This window comes from Aquarana catesbeiana, linkage group LG06, assembly GCF_042186555.1.
Source record: "Aquarana catesbeiana isolate 2022-GZ linkage group LG06, ASM4218655v1, whole genome shotgun sequence".
NCBI classification, from domain to species: domain Eukaryota; kingdom Metazoa; phylum Chordata; class Amphibia; order Anura; family Ranidae; genus Aquarana; species Aquarana catesbeiana.
The window spans coordinates 174,749,898-174,770,734 of record NC_133329.1 but is presented as its reverse complement, the minus strand read 5'-3'; the positions used below and the strand labels follow the sequence as shown (position 1 = coordinate 174,770,734).

The 20,837-nt window shown below is 40.3% G+C and overlaps 1 protein-coding gene across 3 annotated transcripts in view; it reads right to left on the bottom strand.

Annotated features, from left to right (window-relative positions):
• The window catches only part of LOC141101800 (myosin-11), a 208,667-nt gene that overhangs the window by 2,892 nt on the left and 184,938 nt on the right, over positions 1 to 20,837 (bottom strand). For 2 of the 3 annotated variants that reach the window (XM_073591142.1, XM_073591143.1), the window contains 2 exons: positions 11,038 to 11,146; positions 9,021 to 9,193 (listed from right to left, as the gene is read on the bottom strand). In XM_073591142.1, the coding sequence (XP_073447243.1) occupies positions 9,021 to 9,193; positions 11,038 to 11,146 (282 nt within the window). Of the gene's footprint in view, positions 1 to 3,058; positions 3,092 to 9,020; positions 9,194 to 11,037; positions 11,147 to 20,837 lie in introns of all 3 variants that reach the window. The other variant, XM_073591145.1, reaches the window with a different exon arrangement.

Here is a 20,837-nt window from a genome sequence, read left to right as displayed (position 1 = left end):
CACTTGGAACCACCTTGTTCTCCATTGCTTTGCACAGGTCCTTCAGTCAACAATCTGAACATGCTTACAGGAGAAAGGAGCAGAGTGATTACCGCATTAATATGCTGCTTATCCTTCACTGTCTTGTCACTGGATGAAAGCAAGTTGGTGGCTAAGCTGCTTTGCAGTAGATAGGTTTAAAGCAGCTTATTCAACCACAGTACCCAGGCTCCCAGGCTTCTTCTCCTTCTCCTTTGCAAAATGCCTAAACCTTACCCAAAATTTGTATACAAGCCAGGAGGTGGATGAGGCCTGCTTTTTAGTTACACAAACCATTGGTTTTCATTGTGCATCATTACAACCTTCCAGCCGCCAGCATCTTAATGACCAATGATGTCATCGGTTGATAACTGGGGGGGTCATCCACCTACACAGAATCTTTGTTTGCCCCTCCCTTGCCCCTCTCTTTCAGCACTGGGGTCACATTAGCTGGGTGAAGGAGAGAAACTGAGGGAGAAGAGAAACATTGGAATACTAGTCAGTACCAGTGTGCAAAGGTATATTTGCTTTGGAAGACACTTCTAATGCTGGGTGTCCTACATGTGTGGATGTTGCTGCATTTTGTTTAAGGTCATTATAGTTGTATTAGTGCACTTGTTACAAAAAGAAAAGGAATACTTTCCGTGATTTTTTTTTAATTTGCACTAACATCCAAATTTTCTGGACAAGCTTTTGGAGTGTATCCCCTTCTTCAAGGTCCAAGCAGTACTGCTTGGACCTTGAGGAGAGGGATACACCCCAAAAAACTTGTTCTGAAAAAATTTAGATGTTAGTGTGAATAAAAAAAAGTATCACAGACAGTACTCAATTGTTTTTGTTGTATTATATAGAAATTAATTTAGTTTTTTTTACATTTTAGAATGGGGTGCCTCAAGAGAGTGAATAATTTTTTAGGATGCCTTGACTGAAAAAAAGGTTGAGAAACACTGGCCTAGAGAAAGAATCTAGCTATGCAATCTTGTGCTTTGATTATAACATTAGCTAAACACAGTTTTTTCCTTTCGCAGTTATTTTTTAACATGTTTATGCATTTCAGTTGTGCATATAGATGTTTGCCTTGTGTTTTGCTTTAAATGTTAAACTACAGGTATTTGTGATATTAATCTTATAGACTTGTGAAGTGCTGCTAGAGTGATTTTCTTACCAACAGATTTCCTGTACCAGTAGAGTCTAGACTCTAGAACTACCAAAATCTTGAGAACGAGATTTTTCTACTTTAAGAAAGTGAGTTTCTGAGATGACCAACCTTTTTTTATGTGTTACAGAAATATATAAAACACAAAAACAGGTACTGTACATGGTTTTAAAGGCAACCTGCCAGGATAGAAATGCCACTGCTGACTTAATTTTGAATTTGCATGCTCAAAGCCTGTCCTTCTTATCTTTCCTTCACTACTTACCTGAAAAAAAGCATGTGTATATCAGGGGTTCCAGGTCAGTGATGCATTTAATAGACAACTGGATTAAGGAGGACAGCTCTGAAACATGCAATATATGTCAGCAATGGATTCGGCCTAGGGGGCTGAAGTAGAGATGAGGTGGCAATGGCTGATTTATTTGGGGATAACATTTACAGGTCTGATTGTTAGTTCCCCACACACACACCAGTAAATCATGAACATTCTTTCTGCACACACTCTAATTTTGAAATTGACATTCACCACAAGCAGAAGGTTGCTCATACAAAAAGTCAAGACATTGGGCTCTATCCTGAACTGTGCACAAAACAACAGGTTGCACTGTTTTCTGCACAATTTAAATTTGCCGTGAATAGCATTAATAGTATACTTTATATAACGTGGAGTTTTTATATAAGACTTGGGTTGTACATGGAAGGCCTATCCAAAACTGGATTCTCCTTTTTAGGTGGTATTCTCCTATGAGTAGCATACCTATATTGTACTCTAAGAATAATTGTTGTTGCTGTGTTACAGAGTATACTGCAGATATGTAACTAGCACAATGGATGCAAGCATTCTAATATATGCTCTCATAATAAATAAGACTAGTAATGTTACTATGCAAAGTGATTGAACTTATAGCAACAAACCATAGTTACACTTTTAAAATCATTCTCTTTTACTCTTTGAAATCATCTGACAACAGTAATCTGGAACTGCAGTTGGTTGCTGTGGGTTAGTGTACTTTGCCCATTACCATTGCCCTTTGCACTGCTTTATTCACCAATCTTGTATTGTTTTGATCTAAAAACATTAAACACTTTGCAACTTAACTCCATGTAAACACTTTTCAGTTGTATATGTATCCATTTACAGTACATCTCATTTGCTTTAAAAGAAAATACCAGTGATTAATTAAAATGAAAGGAGTAGAGCATGTTTAGTTTGCCAAGTGAATGTTCACGTACCTTAGTGAACAAAGTGAAGCTAAGTGACAATTCATTTTGAAAAGAAAATGAAAAAAAAAATGTATTTTTGCTTGCCCATGATTGTATGATTGGAGTCAGCAGAGCTTCGGCTTATTCACTAATTAATCCACATTTTTCCTATGGTAGTCTGCTATAAAGTTTATTGAATTAGAACTAGATAGAAATATATTCCATTTAATCCAGGCTAAGGTGCTCATTATCATGCATGACTTAGACGATTGAGGATGGCAGTAGAGAGATTAACGTGTTTCGTTAGTTGAGTGCAATACATTTTCAGAAGTATATTTGTGTAGGTGGAGGATGTTAGTTTTCAGACTATACATCTTCCGTTATGTATTAGATTTGTATCTATACATAAATGTCCAAGCCTTCAGATTTTGCTGGAAAAAGTGTGGCTGTTTAAAGACACATTGCATGCTTCATAACAGAAAACTTTTATACCATTTTGTTCCCAATATGAACTTATTTATTTAAGCTTGACTAGTCCTTGTTTCAACTAAAATAAAAATTCTGTTCCTATTGAGCTGGATAATCCAATTACAGAAACATACAATGTGAATTTAAAATAAAGATCAAGGTGGAAATGTATACACCTGTCTAAAGGAATTGCAAAATTGAAGGCATTGCTACCTGCTTAGTCATTGCGTAGTGTCCTGTGTCCCTCTGAAACAGAAAGTCTACAGCTGTTATACTAGCACATCATAACAAGTTAACGTCAAATAAAATGGGTTAGATAAAATAGCAGAAGGGAATGCCTATATATATATATATATATATATATATATATATATATATATATACGCTCATTCAGTTGTTTTCAGCTGAATTTTATATACCAACCATACAGAAAATATAGCTTCTTCTAATACAACTTTCACAAGTTGACTATAAACCTGGTAATCGGTCCAGCCATTGAGTAACCAGCAGCAAATCTTTTCAAATATAGTAACAGGTGACTAAAAGTAATGTTTCTCAGACCCTTCCACATGTCTCAGAAGCAGTGCATATGTCACATAGAACCTCACACAAGCACAGGATAAGTGATGAGTGTTTTAGTAATGCAATTTAGATGCAGTGGGTATAGAAAATAATCACCCCCCTTTAAAATAATCACATTTTGTTGCTTTGCAGCCTGAAATGAAGGCAGACACATTTTTTGTTTTATCCAGCTGTATTTACTTAGTGCAATTTATAACATCCAAGTAAAAGATATAATACCAACATATCAGAATTTTTCTTGAAAAAAATTCAAAAACAGAATCACTGAGTTGGAAAAAGGATCACCCTCTTGCGTTAGTATTTTATTGAACCACCTTTTGCTTTACTTACAACCTTTAGTCTGTTGGGATTTGTCTCTACTAACTTTACACATCTAGACTTTGCAATATTTGCCCACTCTTCTTTGCAGAACTTCTCAAGTTCAGTTAAATTTCATGGTGACCGTTTGTGGGCTGCAGTCTTTTTTTTTTTTAACAGAAAAGTTTGTGGGCTGTAGTCTTCAAGTCATTCCACAAATTTTCAATGGGGTTTAAGTCTGGGCTCTGACTAGGCCATGCAAGGACATACACCTCGTTCTCCTTCAACCACTGTGTGGTCATTATTGCTGCGTGCTTTGGGTCATTGTCATGTTGGAAGGTAAACCTGCTTCAAATTGACAACTTTCTGGGAGAGGGCAGCAGATTGTCCTCAAGAATTTGACATTATTTTGCCCCATCCATTTTTCCTTCTATCCTGACAAGTGCTCCACTCCTTGCTGCAGAGAAAGACCTCCATAACAGGATATTACCACCTCCATGCTTTACTGTAGGAATGGTGTTATTTGAATGCTGAGCTGTATTGGATTTCCGTCGGACATATTGTTTGGTGTTGAGGCCAAATAATTCAATTTTAGTCCCATCTAACCATAACACCTTTTTCCATATGGCCTTAGAATCTTCAAGGTGCGTTTTGGCAAAGCTCAGTCATGACTGAATGTGGTCTTTCTTGAGGTGTGCCTTTTTTCTTCCAAACCTCTCATACAAGCCACATTTGTGGAGAATTTGTGATACTGTTGTCACATTCACACAATGACTACTCTTTGTCATAAATTCCTGCAACTGCTTCAGAGCATAGTTGGTAGCCTCTCTGACCAGGTTCCTCCTAGCGCTTTCATCCAGTTTGGAGTGACGTCCTGATTCAGGGAGGGTCTGTGTTGTACCAAATACCTTCCACTGATCACAGTTGAAAGTCAAATGGCTATACCTGATTGAGTTTGCAAGTCATTTTTAAGAGGGGGTGATCCTTTTTCCAACTCAGTGATTCTGTTTTTCATTATTTTTTTTATTTTTTATGACAATTTGGTGTTATATCTGGGATGTTATAAGTTGCACAGAGTAAATACAGCTGGATAAAACAAAAACTGTGTTTGTCTTCATTTCAGGCTGCAAAGCAACAAAATGTGATTATTTTAAAGGGGGTGATTTATTTTTTTTAGATTTACTGTCTATTTCAGTAATATGTTAATTAACCTAATTAACTGTATATCTACTGTATACTGGTTACCTTTTAAATCACAAACGACTAATATTTTTGGTTAAAATGTTTTAAATGATTTAGCTGGCTACAAGATAGCTGGTCCTGTGTATTGCTTTAGAAGTAGTGGAGCTTTAAAGCAGTGGCATTAAGAAAACTACTCTCTACACTGAACTAAATACTTCATAAACTGCTGCTAACAGGAGGATTCTATCTCCAATCAATCAATATAAAGCAATATAAATATAAAGCAATATAATTCAGGGTAATGTATACAACATGAGCATACTATTTTGTTGGGATTTTTCTCAGCTAAAGCTGGGAAAAAGATATGCACCTTCTCCCTTCCTACCTGTACTACAATGGTTGGAATTCTGATTACCTTCTCACCCTATCAGTCAGAATATGTATGAAGCATAGCCACACCAGTTTTTGGTATGCTCCACACTTCACTTCTAATCTTAAATCCTCTGCCTTCCAAATTATAGTACATTATTGCATGCAATTCTTATGTCAGTCATTCTATATTTAAAGAATTGCTTATTTGGTTCTTTGCTGTTTTGCAAATATTAAAAACCAGCATAAAGGCTGAACATAATGTTGCTATGTGTGAAAGCTCTCAATTACAATTATCACATGGATTTCTTTGAAATTATTCAAAATATACAATTTTGGGGTTAAAGCTATTGTTGTATCATACAGCTGTTTTGTTTGGTGACCATTCTACCAATAACAACTAGACACAATGATTTTTACTTTATCTCTCCAATCAATTTTTGAATATTTTTAATGTAATAAATATTTACAAGCCCTCATTGTACTGTGCAGGCACTGTGGGAAAAGCAGTGAAATTGTTCTTTAAGCCAGCGCAGCTCATCCTCTCAACAGTGACTTGGCAGCCTTTTAGCCCTATAATGTCAAAAGCACTGGGGCTTAACATGTGTCCCACTCGCTGGTGCTTAATGTGCATCCCACAGTGCGTTAGAGCCTTTTTATAGTCTGGAGAACAGTGTGCTGCACTCTAAATGCCAGCAGCTTTAGAGGGCTATACCACCAGAACTGCTGATTGTCAATGACAGCACTAAGCCCAGGATCTAGACTTGAGTTTCTGTTACAAACCACTTGTTAAGAGCACACTATAGCAGCCTAAAAACATATGAATAAAAACTAAGCTATTGTATGGCCATCTAAACATTAGGGGACTTGAGATCCCTGATATTTAGTAAGTTGACCGCCACTGTTCTAATGTAGACACAGAGCAGGTGCCAATGGAAGGTGGAACAGAGTGAGCTGAGCTGAGAGTGCAGACTTGAATAACTTCAGTTCTTCTGCTTTGAAATTTGAGGATGAATCACTCCACAGTTCCTGCAGCTAGAGAGGTCACTGAGGGCCTATTTTGAAGTTAATTTACAGCTTGTTAAAAATTTCTAGTCTGGTGATTTCCCTATCTGGACTGTTTTGTTTGTCTGTCTTTTCTATTTTTTGGCCATTTAGGGCTCTGCCCTCATTATCTAGAGATAGTCGATCAATCTCCTGGTTATGATTCCATTTGTTCCTGTCTGTTTGTTGTGTATTCAATGTAAACATGGTCCACACAAGAGACTTTAAAAAAAAATAACACATCTATTATATTGTCTTCGTAAATGAAGTACAGCAAAAACAGAACTCCACTGTTCAAAGTAGCTATGTTTTTGACCCTGATAGATCCTTTGTCAAGTTTGGAATCTCCAAGTATCACTTTTGCATTTTAGTAATAAAGACAATAAAAGACCTAATTTAAATTTCTAAATGCAAATCTCCTCTGCAGGTTACCTTAGCAGATGCACTGGTAATGGTATAACATGTGCACAGGGCATTTGTTAAAAAAGCTGTGAAGTATGCTTATCAGTTCTGACCCCGTGCCTACTATCTTGGGTTTCAGCACTGTGCTTATGTTTCTCTTCCTTTTTTACAATGGATTTCTGCTGTGTTCCTATCATCAAGTCCCCTTACGTTAGAAATTCCTAAATCCTCTGCATACTATGACTTGTTGTTAATAGTATATTTATGGATAGATTAAAATGTATCATCTTTCAAAGTTTTATTTATCTATGTATACCTGTTAAATTGTACAATGTACAAATGTTAAATTTACCTGCTAGAAACTCTTGTCTGTATATATTTTTTCTAAATATATATATACTGTAAATATGGCAGCAGCCATATTTGCTATTTATATATGCAGGCTCTGCTTTTTCTATAGTGCTAAACAATGAATGTGTTGCACTGCTGCTTCTGACAATGCAAGTCTACAAGTTGTTCAATTCATTAAAATCAATGCAGTCCCATTATGATAAGCTGATAGCATATCTCAACCATACCTCTCAACTTTTTGTTATGAGAATGAGGGACACCTATTAGTAAAAGTATGTAGGCATAGGACACCCCCCGCCACGCCCCCTTAAAGGAGAATCACACAGAAAAATGATTAGTTAAACCCACAAGTGCTTTTTTTAACCACTACTATTCCTTTACTGGCTTTTGAAATTTACAAATGCAGCAATATAGAAATTGGATGAAAGTTTTAGCACTGGGAAACACATTTTGAAATATAAAAAGTGCATTTATTATACAGCTTTATAGATCAGACCAAAATGAGGGACAAATGAGGAGGCAAGAGGGACAAAGGGACTTTGTTCCAAGTCAGGGACAGTCCCTTGAAATCAGGCACTGTTGGGAGCTATGTCCCAACTGTTATTAAGAAGGGAGACAGAATGATTGCAATTGGACTGTTTGTTACCTCCAGTGGCTAATCTACAATGTGCTTTATGTAATTCAATACTAAAATAAAATATCCATTAAATGACTTTAATGCAAACACTGTAATGAAAACTACAACTAATCTGTTGACTGAAAATGCACATAATTTTCTCTTATGGCGCGTACACATGACCGGACTTACAGCATACTTGGTTCGGCGGACCCGAGTCCGTCGGACAATTCGATTGTGTGTGTGGGCTCCAGCGGACTTTTTTTCCCCAAAAGTTCGACGGACCTAGAAATGAAACATGTTTCAAATCTTTTTGACGGACTTGAGTCCGGTCGAAAAGTCCGCTCGTCTGTATGCTAGTCCGACGGACAAAAAACGACGCTAAGGCAGCTATTGGAAACTGGCTATGATCTTCCTTGTTTTAGTCCGGTCGTAAGTCATCACGTACGAATCCGTCGTACTATTAGAGTACCTCAGCAATTCAAAAAGGCTAAGTTCAGCCAAAAAGGAATTGTTGAGATAATGACAAAATCCTGTAGATAATTAATTGTGTGGAATCTGGACTAAAACTAAAAGGGATAGTAAAAGTCATGATGTTAGTACCAAACCAAGAGCTTGTTGGAGGGATCTTTATGAAGTCCTGCATGATGGCATCCGAGTGCTAAAAGATCTGTTTTGAAGAACACCAAAATTTCAATGTGGTATATTTACTTTAAAAAAGATCTTCTACTGAAAAATATCCCCCACTGAATTCATCTCCATAGAATGCTGTATATAGTGTAATCAGCCAAACTTCCACTAATATATGGCTTGTTCACACATGCAGGGCTCTCTGAAGAGCAATGCCATTTAATAGACGGAGCGGAAGCATTGTGTTGTCTCCTCACTGCCTGGTTTAACTCTGTTAAAATGCTGCACTATAGTGCTACAATTGCATGCATTGCACTTGGTTGTGGGGCTGCCCCATTGACTTACATTGATCATGTTCACATGCCCACTGAATGGGAGAAAGGACAGCATTGTGGCCATGCCATGTGTACAACCCTGAGCAAATAAATGCCCAGGTTCGGGCAGGTGGTTGGAGGGCAGCAGAACTGCGGCTAAGCTGCCTGGTTTTATCAGCTGGTGGTTGCAAATATAAAAGAAGCCTAAATGAGAATACCAACTTTTCTGTCTATCAAGCAAAACCATTGCAGATTTCCTTAGTTATGCCCTCAAGGTTTAAAGGAAAGAAAGCTAAAATGACTGAGGCACCAGGGAAGCAATTTAAAAAATATCATGAAATATAACTGTAAATTCTCAAAAAAATTTGCCTTGACAACAGTATCTCACCTAAGTTTGCTCTTGAGCCCACTAAGTTCTCTGGTCAGCACATCATTACTTTCAGTGGCCTCATCGAGCTCTCTCTGTACTTTTCTCCGAGAGGCATTGAGACGCTGTGTTTCTTCCTCAGCCTCCTCGAGTTGTCGTTTTAGTTGCTTCTGTTTGACAAGTCCCTTTTCAGCCTTAAATAAATAAGGAGAAACTATTTTGGTTATTGGTGAAGTGGATTAAAAAGAACCAAGAAGCTGTCCACCAGAATTATAATACATTTAGCAAAGAGCCCAACTCAAGCCGAAGCCTTTTTTTTATTTTGTTTTAGATTGGGAAATCTGGGGTGGGGGAGGGTTTGAAATTCTGTTAAATTTGGTGCCTCGTTTGAGGAGATTGTTCTGCCAGATTTCTTCTGTGTTCTTGTTCTATCAGACACTCACCGCTTGTAAAGGAAGTGAGGGGAAGCTGTTGTAGGGACACAAACCACAACAAAATGCTGACAGAGGTTCTAAACTGTCCTGCTCTACTAGAAAATTTTGAAAATGTGTTTTTATTGCTTCCTGTGCTTTTGCTGGGGGGATCTTCACTCACCTCCTGTTTTGTCTGATCGAATAGACAAGAAATTAAGATGTTTGTAAAGGCAACGCATTTTTTTTAGTTTTGGATATAGTGGAGAGGGATTAGAACCTTTGTCAGCTTCTATTGCCATCTGTGTCCCCCCGTTAGGAAGATTCACTTTCTCTATTTGTCCTGTTTACTGTTATCACCAAACGTTAAAGTAAAATAAAATCCCAAATTTTGGGTTGACATCAGAACAGAAATAGAGAGGAAATCTTCCAATGGGGACACTAGTTCTGGTGACATACCAGGATCCCCTCACTTTAGAGGGATTTCCTCTCACTTCCTGTTTGGCTATGGGACAGGGAGTGAAGTGTCCCCATTGGGACACAGATTACAAATAAAAAATGACAGGGGTTATAACACTCCTCAACTCCATTCAAAATGAAAAAAAAGTTTTGCTTTTAGTTACACTTTATGATATTTTCCATCGCTTATATTTTGTCACACTGAGAACTCTTGCAACTAATGACACAATCAGCAATAAAAGGATAGCAGGGGGTCTAACACTACCAGACTATATCCAAAACAAAAAAAGAAAAAGTTTTGCTGCAGATTGACTTTAAAACAGATATTTTAATTTCACCACTTTCTTACAGGTTCAAAAACATAATTTGTATTGCAGGCACTGTAAGGCCATGAAAGGATACTGGGCTACTTTATGTCACTATAGCTGAGCAGAACCATTGATCTATACCACAGATACAGAATAATATGCACAGCAATATACAACTGTTTAGGGTGTTTACACTCATCAATGCAAGATAGAACCATGATAGATTAATGGCTTAAAGAACATTACCACTTTCACAGTCACATTTGAGAAAACCCAACTTTATGTTTGTTATATGTTGCCATTCACACAGCATACCTAAAAATTGCCCCCCCCCCCCCATGTAACATGTAACAAATATATAGTAGGTGTTATCTCAATATGGCTTAAAAAGTAGAAATACTAAAGATGCTAATGCTTAAGCACCATACTTATACCCACATTTAAGATATAATATTAAATCCTCATAACATTAAACCCCTTAATCTACAATACCAGGCCATTTTCTTTTTATTTTTCATTCTATTTTTTGTTCTGTTAATTTTAATTATAATTAATTTATTATTATTAGTTACAATAATATTATTTCATCGGTTACAAAAACTTATAACTCCTTCACCACCTTCCCTATATGTACTCTTAACATAGAATGAGATCCATTATGTCAATCCCAATTCATTATACTTCGTCATTTGCCTCTTTACATTCTTGTAAACTGACATACATACTCAACCTGTATTTGATATTCACTATATTGTCAATTGTCAACTGTGAAAAACTTTCAATAATGTTCGATTGAGAAAAAAAAAAGCGGAAATACGCTTTATAATGAGTGAATGGTTACTTGAGAGGAGAGGTATTTACCTGGTCCTTGTACTGCTCAGCCTGTTTCCTCTCATCTTCAACTTGTAGAAGAGCTTCTTTGAGCTTTTTGTCTTTCTGTTTTAAAGATTTTGCCTGTGCCTGTTTGTCTCTGCAAATTTCAAAAAAGTTATTTGGTTAAGTGTGGGAGCTTAAAGAAAATATATGTAGCAACTTTTAAAAATGCACATTAGAATAAATTAATTTTTGTACTTGAAATTATGGACCCATTTATATTTCTTTAGTAGTTCATAGGGTAAAACAGCAGACCACTGGGTATATACAACTGCAGGCAGAAGGCATAGCTGCTCCCTTTGGGCCATACCCTCCTGCAAGGCCACCACACCTCAGGAGTAGCCAACAATCAGAAAAGTAGCCTCTGATAACCTTAAGGAACCGTAATTATATGGGCCCTCGGGTATGAAAAGCTACTAATCTAAGGGAGAAGAAGCATCAGGAAGAATCATTATTGTTTTGGTAAACCCTGATTGTTCTCTCAATGTCCAGGTAGTGAATTACAATATTCTTTGAATAAATAGGAGATGGGCAAAACATGGAGAGGATCACGTCATTATTAAAATTGAAGGAAGATACCCTTTTATAATGAAAGTAGGGGGGAGGGAGGAGGGGTATATAAAACAATCAATCACATACAGACACCCCAGAGGTGACTTTATCACACCCGCTAGGGTGTCTGCATGTGATTGATTGTTTTATATGCGATTTTACTCCTGCCTTTGTGTAAGTAGTTTTAACCTTCATTAAAAAACCTGGATTTTTAATTACTACACTATGAGTTCCTCCTTATCTCTGACTTTTGCTGAGCCCACTGTTGAACATCCTGGTTGTATGGTAACCCATCCTGGAATCTTGGCTCCTGATATCCATCCACCCCATGGGGATATTTGGATAAAATGCAGCCACACCTGCATCTTGGGGTTAGAGTAGCTAGTAAGCGGCTTTAGTGTTGGGTGTGCACCTTTGGATGTCAAGATTTTGCTATCCACACTGAAATATGGATTATTGTTGATACACAAGTATAAATTAACTTTTTGCACAAGAGTACTTCTCTTCTTCTTTTTTTCTGATGAACTTTAATGGATTATTTATAAATTTTTTTTAACACATTCTTATTTGATATGTATTATTTTACTTGATTGAATTTATGCACTTTATATTGTTAGCGCAACACATTTTTCATTAATAAAATTGTTGTTTATCGTTTATGATCATACACAGTCTTTCATATCTGAATTTTCTCTTACGTAAGCCGTATGAAAACAGTACAAATTAAACCAAAATCAATAGTTCTATTCACGCTACGAGAAAAGTTTTGGAGTTTGTTCCTTTTGAAATCTTCATTTGGAAAGTCTGAATCAGACGTTGAAAGTTGTGTACACACTATCCGAAAATCCAAAGATTGTTCCTCGTTTGGAATTTTTCTTTCAATTTTCTCGTAGTGTGTACCCCACTTAAGATAGGACTTATGATGCTTCACAAGTCATTGTCACTCTGTAGAGTTCCTTTTTGCTGGCTTGCTATCTCTGCAAGATGTAATAGTCAAAATATGCAACAGAAATGCTCCTGGCTTTGGAAGAGCTAGTACTGGAACATCAAGTGTAGTTCCCCTATCATTAAGTATAGAAAAAGTGGAAAACATGGGTACATGAAAACAAACATCTCTTACACAAAATACACAAAAGTCAGAAATTCTCCTAAAGCTAAGGATGCTACAACAGATTAGGTTCCACCTGTTTGCTACAACAGATTAAGTTTCCACCTGTTTGAAGCTACGCTGTAATATTACAGCGTTGCTTCAAACAGGTGGAAACTTAAGCAAAAGAATCCTGCTTATTGCAATAGCTTCAGAGCTAATGGGACAAATTAGGAGATTCAAATATTTTGAGGCATCACATAAGAACTCGCTGGCTTGCATTACTACTGTGGTGGGGTGACCCTTCATTACCTAGGTTTTGAGGCAAGCCCACTTGGCAAGGGCTCTGAGCAAGCAGAACCTCTGTAATAATTTTTTTTTAAAAAGGTGAGGATTTTCACCTTTTTGTCCACTAGGTCCATGAAACTTGGAGTCTGTGACAGGGATGACCACTCCGTTGCTAAGGCAGGACTCCTTAAACCAGGGTGTCTTAGCATAGCTTGAATCAGGCTATTAGTGATCTCCTGGAGACTCTGGGGAGAGCTCCTAGTCTGACTCAAATGACATACAGTCAGGTCCATGAATATAGGGACATCGACATAATTCTAATCTTTTTGGCTCTATACACCACCACAATGGATTAGAAATTAAACAAACAAGATGCTTTAACTGCAGACTTTCAGCTTTAATTTGAGGGTATGTACATCCAAATCAGGTGAACGGTGTAGGAATTACAACAGTTTGTATATGGGCCTCACACTTTTTAAGGGACCAAAAGTAATGGGACAGATTAACAATCATCCATCAAACTTTCACTCTTTAATACTTGGTTGCAAATCCTTTGCAGTCAATTACAGCCTGAAGTCTGGAACGCATAGATATTACCAGACGCTGGGTTTTATCCCTGGGGATGCTCTGCCAGGCCTCTACTGCAACTGTCTTCAGTTCCTGCTTGTTCTTGGGGCATTTTTCCTTCAGTTTTGTCTTCAGCAAGTGAAATGCAAGCATAATCGGATTCAGGTCAGGTGATTGACTTGGCCATTGCATAACATTCCACTTCTTTCCCTTAAAAAAATCTTTGTTTGCTTTCGCAGTATGCTTCGGGTCATTGTCCATCTGCACTGTGAAGCGCCGTCTAATGAGTTCTGAAGCATTTTGCTTAATATGAGCAGATAATATTGCCCGAAACACTTCAAAATTCATCCTGCTGCTTTTGCCAGCAGTCACATCATCAGTAAATACAAGAGAACCAGTTCCATTGGCAGCCATACATGCCCACGCCATGACACTACCACCACCATGCTTCACTGAAGTGGTATGCTTTGGATCATGAGCAGTTCCTTTCCTTCTCCATACTCTTCTCTTCCCATCACTCTGGTACAAGTAGATCTTGGTCTCATCTGTCCATAGGATATTGTTCCAGAACTGTGAAGGCTTTTTTAGATGTTGTTTACATCTTGTGGTGAACCCTCTGTATTCACTCTGGTGAAGTCTTCTCTTGATTGTTGACTTTGATACACATACACCTACATCCTGGAGAGTGTTCTTGATCTGGCCAACTGTTGTGAAGGGTGTTTTCTTCACCAGGGAAAGAATTCTTCGGTCATCCACCACAGTTGTTTTCCGTAGTCTTCCAGGTCTTTTGGTGTTGCTGAGCTCACCGGTGCGTTCTTTCTTTTTAAGGATGTTGCAAACAGTTGATTTGGCTACACCTAATGTTTTTGCTATCTCTCTGATGGGTTTGTTTTGTTTTTTCAGCTCTTTGGATCTCATATTGAGAGTTGATAGCAACAGATTCCAAATGCAAATAGCACACTTGAAATGAACTCTGGACCTTTTATCTGCTCCTTGGAAATGGGATAATGAGGGAATAACACACACCTGGCCATGGAACAGCTGAACAGCCAATTGTCCCATTACTTTTAGTCCCTTAAAAAGTGGGAGGCACATATACAAACTGTTGCAATTTCTACACCGTTCACCTGATTTGGATGTAAATATCCTCAAATTAAAGCTGAAAGTCTGCAGTTAAAGCACATCTTGTTCGTTTTGTTTCAAATCCATTGTGGTGGTGTATAGAGCAAAAAAAGGTTAAAATTGTGTCGATGTCCCAATATTTATGGACCTGACTGTAGATGAATCAGCAGTAGTAGTGGGAGTAGTGAGAGCTCCTACAGGCACCTATACTAGGCATGTGTGTGTGAAGACTTGTCTAGTATATGAAACAGTTGAGCTAGAAACTCCTGAACTCAGACAAATTCTCCATTGCTGCACCTGAGAGCTCCAGTGAGGGTTCTGAAAAGGGCATCAACACAAGTGGTTTAGAGGAGGTCTGTTAAACATCACATAATTGGTAAAGCCTAAGTGACCCCTAGGAAAAAGACTAGTGCTTAAAGGTTCCTTCCAGCATGGTCGAAGTACAAAAGATGTCAGGTGAAGACATGCAGACGGTACCCCCGCCATGGTGCTGGTGAGTAAGGTACAGATAGGTGCAAGGTAAGGACTGCATGTAGAAGGCTCTTAACACTTACAGGGAAACAGCAGCATACCCCTTGGAAACAAGTTTTAAAAGTTTTTAAGGACACTTTTTATCTGTGTGGCAAGAAAGTCTATGTAGGCAGGGCATAACAGCTCTATAAGGAAATAAATAAAAGTTGGTGTGCGAAGCACGCCACGGCGAAAAGTGTGCATGGTTTAAAATACACTAAATATTGGACGTGGCTTAAAGGGGTGGGATTAAATAGCGTCTGAGATAACATACATAGTGCAGAATGTGGTAATGTTAAATAGGAAAATGTACAGTGCAGAACGAGGGAGGATGGAGATGACTGTTGTGTGTGTTTGTGTGTGTGTGTGCTGGATGACGATGACAGTATGAAAGTGAATGTGTGTAGGATGGAGATGACAGTATGGAGGTGACTTGTGTGTGTATACAGGATGGAGATCACTGTATGTGTGTGTGTGTGTGTGTGTGTGTGTGTAGAATGGAGGTGAAAGGATGGAGGTGTATGCAGGATGGAGATGACTGAGCCATCCCCATGAGATAGAGACCCCAAATGGCTGCTGCTCGCTCCCCCACCAAAAAAAAAAAAACACAGAGAGAGCCCAGCCATCATGATCTTCCTCTAGAGATGGCGATGCAGAAAGACCCCATGCTGCAGCACTATGTGGGGTCCACTCCTGCCTCACAGGTGTTGCAGTCTAAGGGTCAAGGTGGGCTGGCATAATCATCTTCATCCCTCTGAGGCTAACCATGCCCTCTCTCCGAGTCCCACCCAATCACTGAGAAGCAAGCTCCACCTGACCTCCTCGCATTGGTGAGTGAGAGTCCTGAGTACAGGAGCTGCCTGAGCAATTCAGTTGCTGCTGGGAGAGGAGATAGGGCCAGGAGAGGGATCCGATCTGTGTCCCCAGCAATGTGTTCCACATCATATGATGTTGTGTAACCAACCCCGCAGCTGTCCGTGACAAATAATGATTTTTGGGACTCTGCCTGGGACAAGAAAATTTTGTGACAGCTGCTAAGAATTTGTGAAAGTCACGGGCAATTTGCAACTATGAGGTAGGTGGATGCATATGCTGCAGTAAATCTCCAGGGTTTGGGAGCCTGTTAGGACACTGAGCATGTTAGGTGGCCATGGCTGTCTCAAGACTTGGGGGACTGGTTTAACACTGCCAGCAGCATACAGGAAATCTTTTGTCTTAAATTCTGAAACAACAGTAAACTGTGGAGTGACATCTTAACTCCTAAGTTAAAGCTAAACTGGGATGCTGGGTGTGCATTATAGTATGGCCCACCGGCCTGGAGCTACACCTTCTGCTTACTTAGTGTCCACCCCAAGAAGAAGGGGCACGTACTAAGTAGTCTTGTGTGTTCCCCATTAAAAGCTAAGAGTATAACAGATTTAGCTTTAATCAGGTTTATTTACCTGTACACAGCATGACTTTCAAATGGCCACACTTAAAGCCTTGTTCCAGACATTTTTTTCCTTTTAATATTTGAAACAATGGGGAAAAGTATAGGCTGGAGATGAACTTTACGTATATGTGTACATTCCTTTCTTATTCAGTGATTTTAATTTTTAGTTCAGTTTACATTAAAATTAGAAGCATAGACAAAAAGAGAAAGATATGAAGTAAGGAAAAAGGGTATGTTCAAGTGCAGTAACCCTTGGCAACCAATGAAAATTCATCTTTTTCTATCATGAATACAAGCTGAAATCCGATGATTTATTGAAGATGTCTGAAAAAGTGTAAGCAATCATTTCAAAATCTTGGAGGCTTTATTTATACAGCATATTTCAAAGGACAATGGGGCTCCAATCCAAAGGAACAAGCATGGAAAATCAATTTAAAAAAATGAATGCTGTCAGATATGTGGAAATTGATGTCCTATTGGTTACAATGGTTTACTGTATCTCATTGCCCTTTCTTTGCACTGCGTGTTAGGCTTTCCTCTGGAAATGGTATTTGTAGTCAGAGTCTTCAAGTGAGAAATGCGATACTCCTAATAACCAAGGCCTGAGGTGTGCCTTGGCCTGACTGGTCAGTATGCCTGGGCATACCCTGAAAGTAAGAATAGGAAAAAAGTACTATGAGTATGTATGAAGGCTGGGGGAAACGGGTGGGTGGGAACCCAGAACCGCCGACAACACCAGCCCTGACAGAGGAGGAGGCTTAAATTGCCCTCTCAAACTCCTCCCACAAATACAGGCTAGCCTCCGGCCAGCCTTACAGTTGTAGTCAGAGTCTTCAAGTGTGAAATGCGATACTCCTAATAACCAAGGCCTGAGGTGTGCCTTGGCCTGACTGGTCAGTATGCCTGAAAAGAGGACAAAAATACACCAAATTCAGGTGAAGAAGGGAAGGTAACAATCCATTAAGTGGAGTAGCGTGCGCCCGGATGGCAACAGTATGTATCTGCTAAGTATCCTCTATGACAGGAGAAACCCACCGACTCCTGACTTGGTGATGAGAATTAACCCCCTATAGAACCTGCAAAGCTACCCAGAACCCAACTAAACATCCCGTGAAAGATTGGATGAGCCTGATGCCGGAGACAACCCAGACATGAGAATAAACCGCTTATGAATGAGAGGATACGTGGGGGAAAGGGAGCAAGGGCTGGCCCGAGGAGCCCCTGCAAAATGATGGCCGTGAAGAACGAAATACTTCACATGGATGCCAGTGAAGTAGCTCATTGAAATGCCCCCCAACCCCTGGCCTACCCATACTTGGTATGGGGAAGTGAGAGGGTGAGTGCAAAAGACAACTGGCAGGAGTTTGAAATGCTGGATACCTGATAGATGTGATGGAGTAGGCAGATAAGGCCCATGCGCTATGGCAATAAGCATCCTCGAACATGGAGAAACCAAGCCAGAGACAGAATACTGGTCCCACCTGATTCGATTGGGTCGTGCTTCAGCCTGAAACTTGACAACCGAGTCTGAATCCTGAACCGAGGAAGGAGGGCCAGACTCCATTCTGGGGAAATGAGTCCCATAGCATTATACCGTCGTACCCAAAGTGACTGAAGCCCCCCCACCTGGAACAGGCTGGGGATCGGAAAAAATGACTGGACTGACGTCCCTGAGCAGTTCTCCAGGCAAAGTCCTAGACAAGAGATCAGAGCAGAGAGTGGAATGCAGAATCATGACGATGTTTGCCCAAACCTACCACTTAAGGATCGTCAAGGGGACGTGGCTCAGCACACACACTGAGAGAGACTATAAATCCCTGGGCGGTAACCAGGGCCTCTGCAACAGGATGACAACTGAAAGAAAATTGATGACTGCTTCCGACCCAAGGGTGAGCCCAGTGGTGAAACGACATCTGCACCAATCAACTAGCCCTAACAACGGGCAGAACTGATGGAAGTGAGTGCAAGCATGGTTGATGTAAGTATGGATGCCAATACAGCCCAACCTGAGAACACAAACTACAGAAATGAGAGACAACCAGACATGAGAACAACAATGCCCCTCTGTGCCTACCTAAGTATGAGAACATGGCCAGAAATGTCAAGACCACTGCGCGTAAATGAACCTGATGACAGACCCCCCCACCCCCCCTTGTGTAAGTGGCAAGTGAGCCCGAGTAACTTGCAGCACAGAGACAGGTAATTAAACTAAAACTCAGGGCTGGTGTACCCACAGACCGTGGTGGGTGGTCGTACAGGTGTGGTGAATGAACGTGCATCGTATGACGTATGGTATACGGGCGAGAAGATTGTGGTCAACAATCATTAACAAACGAAACCTCAGCCCATATGGATCTGTAGACGTGACAGATACCGACATGTGAGCCCTAGCTAACTGACCCAGGTACAAACATGAACAAAGATACAATGAGACATGACAAACAACGAAGATAAAAACAGCTACCGAAGTATATGCCGTGACTGAACAACGCCCCTCTGAAAAACGCTGAGGCTGAAAGGCTATGACAGAAATGCTGGGACTGAACACTGAGGCACAAACGCTATGAAATAAATCCTGGGGCAGAAACGCAAGGACAGCAATGCTATGACAGAAAACGCTATGACAGAAATGCTGATACTGAACGCTGAGTCAGAAACGTAATGACAGAAATCCTGGGGCAGAAACGCTGAGACTAAAATGCTGAGGCAGAAATGCCATGACAGAAATCGTGGGGCAGAAACGCTATGACAGAATGCTGAGACTGGAACGCTGAGACAGAAATGACAGAAATCCTGGGGCAGAAACGCTGAGGCAGAAATGCCATGACAGAAATCCTGGGGCAGAAACGCAGAGACAGCAACGCTATGACAGAAACGCTGAGACTTAGACGCTGAAGCAGAAATGCAATGACAGAAATCCTGGGGCAGAAACGCTGAGACAGAAATTCTCTGACAGAAATCCTGGGGCAGAAACGCAAGGACAGCAACACTATGACAGAAACGCTATGACAGAAATGCTGAAAACTGAACGCTGAGGCAGAAATGAAATGACAGAAATCCTGGGGCAGAAATGCTGAGGCAGAAATGCCATGACAGAAATCCTGGGGCAGAAACGCAACAACAGAACGCTGAGGCAGAAATGCAATGACAGAAAACCTGGGGCAGAAGCCCTATGAAAGAGATGCTGAGACTGAACACCGAGACAGAAATGCTGAGCAGAACACTATGACAGAAAAACGCCATGACAGAAAAACGCCATGACAGAAATCCTGAGGCAGAGATGCCATGACAGAAATCCTGGGGCAGAAACGCTATGACAGAAATTCTGGGGCAGAAAACATTATGACTGAAATTCTGGGGCAGAAAACGCTCTGAAAAAACCCTGGGGCAGAAAACACTATGACAGAAATGCCGAGACTGTACTCTGAGACAGAAATGCTGGGGCAGAACGCTGTGACAAATGCTGGGGCAGAACGCTAAGGCAGAAATGCTGGGGCAGAACGCTGTGACAGAAATGCTGGGGCAGATTGCTGTGACAGAAATGCTGGGGCAGAACGCTAAGGCAGAAATGCTGGGGCAGAACGCTAAGGCAGAAATGCTGGGGCCGAACGCTACGACAGAAATGCTGGGGCCGAACGCTACGACAGAAATGCTAGGGCCGAACGCTACGACAGAAATGCTGGGGCAGAACGCTACGACAGAAATGCTGGGGCAGAAACACTATAGCAGAAATGCTGGGGCAGAACGCTATGACAGAAAAGCTGGGGCAGAACACTATGAAAGAAATCCTGGGGCAGAAACGTCATGACAGAAAAGCTGGGGCAGAACGCTATGACAGAAAAGCTGGGGCAGAACGCAATGACAGAAATCCTGGGGCAGAAACGCCGAGACAGAAATGCCAGGGCAGAACACTATGACAGAAATGCCGGGCAAAACGCTATGACAGAAATGCCGGGGCAGAACGCTATGACAGAAATGCCGGGGCAGAATGCTATGACAGAAATGCCGGGGCAGAACGCTATGTCAGAAGTGCCGGGGCAGAACGCTGTGACAGAAATGCCGGGGCAGAACGCTGTGACAGAAATGCCGGGGCAGAACGCTGTGACAGAAATGCCGGGGCAAAACGCTGTGACAGAAATGCAGAGGCAGAAAAACGCTATGACAGAAACGCTGGGGCAAGAAAAACGCTATGACCGAAAAACACTATGACAGAACTCCTGGGGGAGAAAC